Here is a 7,725-nt window from a genome sequence, read left to right on the forward strand (position 1 = left end):
TTCTGAGAAAGAACCGTGGAAAGGCAACAAGACAGGTATCAGAAGAAGATAGACAGGTATGGAAGGACAGTCAGACGAGTGAACTTGAGAAGAAGAAGGCTGTGGAGACACAAGAGTGGTGGAAAGGTAGTCAGACATAGGAGTGACAGTCGGTTAGAAAACAGACAGACGGACAGTCAGTCAGACTGTCCAACGTCTTCCTACTTCCGTCCAATCAGAGGACGCCATGGGCTCGGACGTCCGCGACCTCAACACCTTGCTGCCCCCGGTCCCGGCCCTCTCTTCGGCACCCGCCGCCATGCCCGTCAGCACGGCCCCCCAGTGGGCCCCCATCCTGGACTTCCACCCGGCGGCCTCGCCGTACCCCGCGCTGGGGCCGCCCCACACCTCCCTGGGGCCCCATCACTCCTTCATCAAGCAGGAGCCCAGCTGGGGGCCCCCAGGGGACCCCCACCCTCACCACCTCCACGAGGCCGACCCTCATTGCGGCCTGAGCGCCTTCACCGTCCACTTCTCGGGCCAGTTCACGGGCACGGGGGCCTGCCGCTACGGGCCGCCGCCGCCGCCGGCGCCCCCGCCGCCGCCACCCCCTCCGGCCCTGAGCCAGGCCCCGTCGGTGGCCGGCACCCACCACCACCACCACCACCAGCCCCCTGCCAGGATGTTCAGCAACCCCACCTACTTGACCAACTGCATGGACAACCAGCCGCCCCCTAGGAGCCAGCCAGGTAGGGACCCACGGCGGTGTGTGTGTGTGTGTGTGTGTATGTGTGTGTAGGTGCATGCGTGCCTGCGTGTGTGCGTGCGTACATGTGTGTTTGTGCATATATGGTTTAAAAGGGCAAACGCACTTGAATACCAACCAGCATTATGAGGACACTGGGAATTGTTGGGACACGTTTAGTGTCCTCATAATCCAAATGTCCCATTACAGTTTTTCTCAGTTGCTTCGACACATTCCTGGACAACCCACCATTTTCTCCAATTTTCACACACAATTTTAAAAACTCACACGCATCAATACAATCATCTAACTTCTGGATCCCAATTCAAAGTTTGCCCTCCGACAACGCATACAAGCTCTCAAGAACACAGTCTACACCGTTGTTTGTTACACACTGGAGGGATTAATTCAGAGAAATCATTTGCAACTTTGTCAAATCCCAGCGCTGACGATCCAGATTCAGGAACACCCTGGCCGGAGAAATTCAGAACAGCAGTGTAAAATTCCTCTTACATTCATGGATAAGGGAATACTACTGTATATGCTGTTTTGGTGAAAATCCTGACCTTTGAAATGTCACACTGATAAAACATTTAAAGAAAAGTCCATGCACAGTAAAATACCCAATTTCAAAAAGCTTTTATTTCTTAGACTGGAGTTAATTCTATTGAGAGCATGTGTTTGCTGAATGAACATATAGTGCGATGAATGATTTATTCGGCCACTTTTGTGTAAGGTTTTGCAGAACGAGTTTTGAATATTGAAACATGTGTGGAAACGGGTGAATAGTTTTTATGGTTATGGGAAATTTTTACCAGTTTTTTGTATTTAAGCAATTGAGAAAAACTGTAATGCTGTTTTTTTTTAAATAATTTATAAGTAATTTTCTTTTTTATATTTGATATACATATTCCTGATTTAATCTCATGATTCAAATAATAATACTTGTTTTGAGTCTAGTCTAGTACCAACTAAGATTGTTTTTAAAGGTTTTACCGATCTCCCCAGAAACCAACTTACCTGAATTTGTGTGTGTGTGTGTGTGTGTGTGTGCGTGTGTGTGTGCTTCCATCTGAGTGTGTCTAGAATTAAATCTTACATTTACATTACATATGTATTTGTGTACATATGTATAACACATATATTTTTACATTTCAATTCATAAGCAGATATTGTGATACACACTTGTGAAATTCCTTATACTTGTTAAAATATATTTCCGTTTCCCTGCCCTAGTAGTTGGACACTTAGAAATATAGAACTCACAAGGATTCAGCGTAATAAGGCATATATTGAAAATGTCCTTGTGAATTAAAAAAAGGAATTTCCCATAAAAAGCACAAAAAATTGAAAAGCCCAAATGACGCCGTGAAACGAACGTATGCATCACATTATTGCGACGCGTCTAAAAAAGATTCTGCGCAGGTGACGATGAGGAATGTCATTCAGAACGCCATCGAGAATTCATATGATCAGTAAGGGAAACTTGGTTATGATTGATTTCCTGGGAAACAAAACATTCAAATCCATTTCTGTTTGTGCGCTGCTTTTATCAAAACAGGATCTTCACCCGGGGGAGCTACTGATTGAATTCACAAGCCTTCTGTTTGCTTTCATTTAGTATTATAATTATCGACGCCACTTGTTGTGTTAAATGAATTGAACCGAATTAAATCACGGAGATATTTCCACTCTGAGGCCCTCAAAAATCGGTGTTTCTCAACACGGGGTCCGGGGACCCTCCAGGGGTCCTTCGAGAGGTTCCAGGGGTTCTCCAGGGAAATGATTTATAGTTTAATTTCACCGCTTTTTCATTTCATTTTAACATCATCTGATGCAAACTACCGTCTGAAACATCTCGCTGATCTGTTTTGTTGTATGCATCATAGTCTACAAGGGTAAAGCACACACTGCACGAGGATGAAGATAGTCGGTATATATCTTTTATATTATATCATTATTATTTGATCTTTTTTCCTTCTTTTTTTTGTTCACTAATCGTTGATCTACAAGAAGACATCACCTGGTCACTGCCCTTCGACACTTTTTCCGATCGGGTTGCGAAGAGAAAGACCTTTATCAGGCAGATTAATTAGAAATGACACACTTATCAGGCAGATGAATTAGGGATAACGTTATAATCAGAGGCCTCGGGCGACCTCTGACCCTGGTTATCTAGTCACCCCCCCCCCCACCCGACCCACCCACCCACCAACCACCCCTGGATGAGCACAGACAAACAGCAGGACACAGAGAATCACACAGTAGAACTGATAACACAGACACACACACACACACACACACACACACACACACACACACACACACACACACAACACACACACAAACACAGGGTCACAGAGGGAGTATCAAACAGAACAAGGTCACATAGAGAGCAGGCGATGCAAGGAAAACACCCGAGCTAATGATTCCTTCGCTCCGTACCTCGAGTGGTATCATACTTATACTTCACTGACCTCATACAACGGGAGAGAAAAGTTGTTTTATTACTTTCGGAAAATATTTTATTGATATTCCCGTCTGAATGGGCAGCTTGTTTTTGTCGGAGGAATAAAGATATATGTCATTACATGAGGTGAATGAGCTAAGAAAGAAAATAAAGAGAAAGACTCACATTCACATTTCTGCATTGGGGACATAGAAATTGGACTTGCAGCATCCGAGGTTCGGCACGGTAGCTTGTTTTAGTGAAGGAAACACAAACAAATGGCATTAAATGAAGTGAGTGGGATGAGATGAGAAAGAAAGAAAGAAAGAAAGCTGCGTTCGAATTGCGTGACTCATTCCCGTTTCTGCAGTGTGAATAAAGAAATTGGACTTGCCACATCTGAGGTTCCGAACGGGTAGCTGGTTTTACGGAAGGGAAGACCAAAGAATGTCATTCAAAGAAGTGAGTGAGAGGAGAACTAAATAAAGAAAGAAAGACAGAAGGAAAGAAAGAAGCGTGGTCCTCAACAGGTAGCTTGTTTTAGTAGAGGGAAAACAAAACAAAACAAAAAAAAATCATCATTAATCACTAAATGAAGTGAGTGAGATGAGAACTAAATAAAGAAGCAAAAAACAAATCATTTTGTACCAATTGTACGAGTCGTCCTCCTTCCTGCGTGAATGTAGAGACTGGGTTGTACCGCACATCGGAGGTGGTGAAACGTTTGCAGTGAGTTTAGGGTTTGACAACAATTGTTGTCCTTGTTTCAATTGTAATTGTCCATGTACGTTTGACGTGGCCACTCTTCACCTTACTTTGAGGGAACTACAATATCACACACACACACACACACACACACACACACACACACACACACACACACACACACACACACACACAGTCACACACACACACACACACACCAGTCGGACAAGGGTGAGTGGAAGACGAATTTTGCCTTTAAATTTGGTTTTTACACCCCCCGCCACACCCGCCCACTGATTCACCTCGTGGAGTTAGTGAAAGTGGTGCACCGTAATTAATGAGGCATGTGTCTATTTGTTCGTGTGTGTGTGTGTGTGTGTGTGTGTGTGTGTGTGTGTGTGTGTTTGTGTGTGTGTGTGTGTGTGTGTGTGTGCACGTGATTGATGGGCGGGCGTTGCAACCCAGGTCGCACTCGGTCGTGACTCAGGCGCAGTCTGGCCTGTCCGCTACAGACCCAGTCTTTTAACAACAGCACTTTATTTTCACTTTCATCCCCCGGTGTGTGTGTTTGTATTTGTGTGTGTGTGTGTGTGTGTGTGTGTGTGGGTATGTGTGTGTGTGTGCGTGTGTGCGTGCGTGTGTGTGTTGGAAGACTCGCAAATGTATCCCTGCAGCCAAACTATCTGTCTACGATCAGCTTACAGTTCCGTCACACGAGATAGAGATCGCCTTCAAAACTATTAAATAGAGAAATTCAACATTGCAAAAAAAAACAAACGTTTTTAACCCTTACATAATAAGCCGCGCAAAATATTGACAACAGCCTGCGTATCACAAAATAAATCATGTAAAAAATGAACAATAACAATCAAATTAATTACCAATTCCCAACATTCTGTGATAGAAAATAATAAAAATAATGATACATAATTCTTGATTTGATCGACTTAGAGACGCGTTTCGGACAAGATAATTTTTTTGTAGGTCCTCAAATTGAACGAGATCATTCCAGAGACATTACCAGTCATGGAATGACATAATTTAGATCCGTTATGATGTCACGCACTCACATACGACAACGATAACGAATACTGCTATCGCAAAATAACGACGTCATGCCATCACGCCGAGCACGTACTCATTCATTTCCAGTGATTATTTACCGTGCCCGTTTGTGTTGCAGGTTACGGCGCCATGGCGTTCGACAGCGCCGGTAATTACGGCCACACGCCCACGCACCACGGCTCCCAGTTCTCCAACCACCCATTCAAACAGGAGGACGCCATAGGTCAGCAGAGCACCATGGGTAACTCACGCCTTCCAGTATCTGATCTGTGTGTTCGTCCGATCGCATGTTTATACTTCAACATGATTTTAATTATTGTTTTTTGGGTTGTTTGTCTGGATTTTTTTTAAATATATATTTCTGCAATTTTTGCTGGGGTTGAATAAAGTATCGATTGATCTATCTATCTATCTATCTATCTATCTATCTATCTATCTATCTATCTATCTATCTATCTATCTATCTATCTATCTATCTATCTATCTATCTATCTATCTATCTATCTCAGGATAGATGAAAAAATACAGAACAGAAATAACAGGAAACATATAAAAAATATGTATTTAAGCATTCTAAGAACAGTATAAATTATTGGACTTGGTATATAGGGTATGAATTAGAAAATATTACTATGTACTTACAAAGTTATTACAGCGTCTACAGTGTTAAAATATATTGCCCAAGTTGTGTAAGTGTGTGTGTGTGTGTGTGTGTGTGTGTGTGTGTGTGTGTGTGTGTGTGTGTGTGTGTGTGTGTGTGTGTGTGTGTGTGTGTAAGTGAGAGGCAGCGTGTGTGTATGTGTGAATGAACATTACTCTAATAATCATGATAAATGCAAAATGCTATAAAATGGCATAACACACCAAACACAACCAAGTAGTGTTTCAGGTACGCCCAACTCTTGTTGCATTGATAAAGAGAAACAACAACGTTCATGTAATAACAATATAAATATAAGAATAATAAGAAAAATAATAATCGCCCTTTAGAAGCAGAATACTGAAAACCAGAACGTGGCTACATCTGCGCGTTGCCCGCCCCCTGCCTCTCACCCGGGGACGCTCACGTCCCCTCGTTGCGAGGTCACCACGGTGACCCGGACCGTCTCGTATATAAATCAACCACATCCGTGGCTTCGCAACCCCCGACCTCGCTCTCTCTCTCTCTCTCTCTCTCGCTCACTCTCTCTCCCATCCCTCCTGTCCTCCGCTTTCATCCCCCCATTCCCTCCTTCCATCCCTACGCTGTTGGTAAATATTTATCGTGGCCGGTTGTGGGCGTGTGCTGCTAAAAGCAACTGAGGCCACGCTGTAAATTGTAAGCGGTTGTTTTTTTTGTTTTTTTAATGGAAGATAACAGGCCAATTTGAGGGTCCTGAGAGGCGTTTTTCGGAATGCGAAATGTCCAGGGAGCCGTTTTTAATATCTGCGTGAAAGTGGAGCAAAGGAGAATAACAGATAATGATGAATAGAGATCTGTGGAGGAAGGAACCCGGCGAGGATGACGTGACACTTTCATAAAACTCTGAAATGCATAGTTTCAGACGAGTGCCGCCATATTCTTTCACATTTGTGAGTGTGTATTGACATAAAATGTCCCGTGTGTGTGTGTGTGTGTGTGTGTGTGTGTGTGTGTGTGTGTGTGTGTGTGTGTGTGTGTGTGTGTGTGTGTGTGTTATAGGCGAGCAGCAGTATCCCGTCCCTCCCTCCGTGTATGGATGTCACACACCGTCCGACAGCTGCACGGGCAGCCAGGCTCTGCTGCTGAGGAACCCTTACAACAGGTAACACACACACACACACACACACACACACACACACACACACACACACACTGAGACATTCCCTGCGCACCCCGAGCCATTGTTATTTTCCAGCTGTGGCTGTGTAATGTTGAAAAAAATTCCATTAATAAACTTCGAGCCACAGTTTTTTTGTGTATTACGTGTGATTTTGTGATGTTGTGCATTAAGTGGGAGGTCTTATACAAGTCATGTAAACCCACTACCACATAAATTAATCAAAATAGTACCAATGCAAAAAAACAGTGCTCAACAAACACAGCTCAGCCCATATTCACATTTGTTGGACCTTAATTACTCATCTGCCATCGCCCATTTTGCACACTTGCAGTCGTTTATTTTTTGTTTATTTATAGAGCACCTTTCAACGACCAGGCAATTCAAATTGTGAGATGATATTTTTATTGTTATATATGATTTAGTTCAAAGGTCTGTCTATACTATATGTCTATACTATAGTTATACATGTATAGTTATACTCTATATATGTCTATACTATGTCTATACTACAGTGAAGCCATGATCAGAACAGTCATTATTTTCCATTCTCAAATGGAAATAACAGTAAAAATTATTTATTAATAATTTTGCTGCGGACCCCCTGAAGCCTCTCAAAGGACCCCCTGGAGGGTCACTGGACCTCCCGTTGAGAACCGCTGACCTGGTCCATTCAATAAAACAATGCGATGGAATTGGATCAGATTCCGGACTCTTATTGTTCAAATTTGAATACTGTCCAGGGGAGTTCCTGTGTTCTCAGATGCCAGGATGCAGATCCAGACAGGAAGTGCAACCTAGAGAACGGGTCTTCGTTGGCGTTTGTTGTTTCCCGTCTGTTTTGGTACCTTCTGTCTGGACTTTTGGACGGTAATGACCGGCGTTGGGTTTATCCGAGAGAAAATTGATTTTTCAACCCTGGAATCCCATCATACCGATGCCTTATTGATTAAAATCACAATTTTCAATCAGATCAGATCAAC

General features: G+C 43.3%; 1 protein-coding gene across 2 annotated transcripts in view; it reads left to right on the top strand.

Moving 5' to 3' along the window:
- Positions 1-226: 226 nt before the first annotated feature.
- The window catches only part of wt1a (WT1 transcription factor a), a gene marked incomplete at both ends in the record, with an annotated part of 27,956 nt that continues 20,457 nt past the window's right edge, over positions 227-7,725 (top strand). For both annotated transcript variants that reach the window (XM_080003110.1, XM_080003111.1), the window contains 3 exons: positions 227-728; positions 5,062-5,184; positions 6,625-6,727. In XM_080003110.1, coding sequence (XP_079859236.1) covers positions 227-728; positions 5,062-5,184; positions 6,625-6,727 — 728 coding nt within the window. The remainder of the gene's footprint in view (positions 729-5,061; positions 5,185-6,624; positions 6,728-7,725) is intronic.

Source organism: Zeus faber (assembly GCF_960531495.2).
Source record: "Zeus faber genome assembly, chromosome: 6".
NCBI classification, from domain to species: domain Eukaryota; kingdom Metazoa; phylum Chordata; class Actinopteri; order Zeiformes; family Zeidae; genus Zeus; species Zeus faber.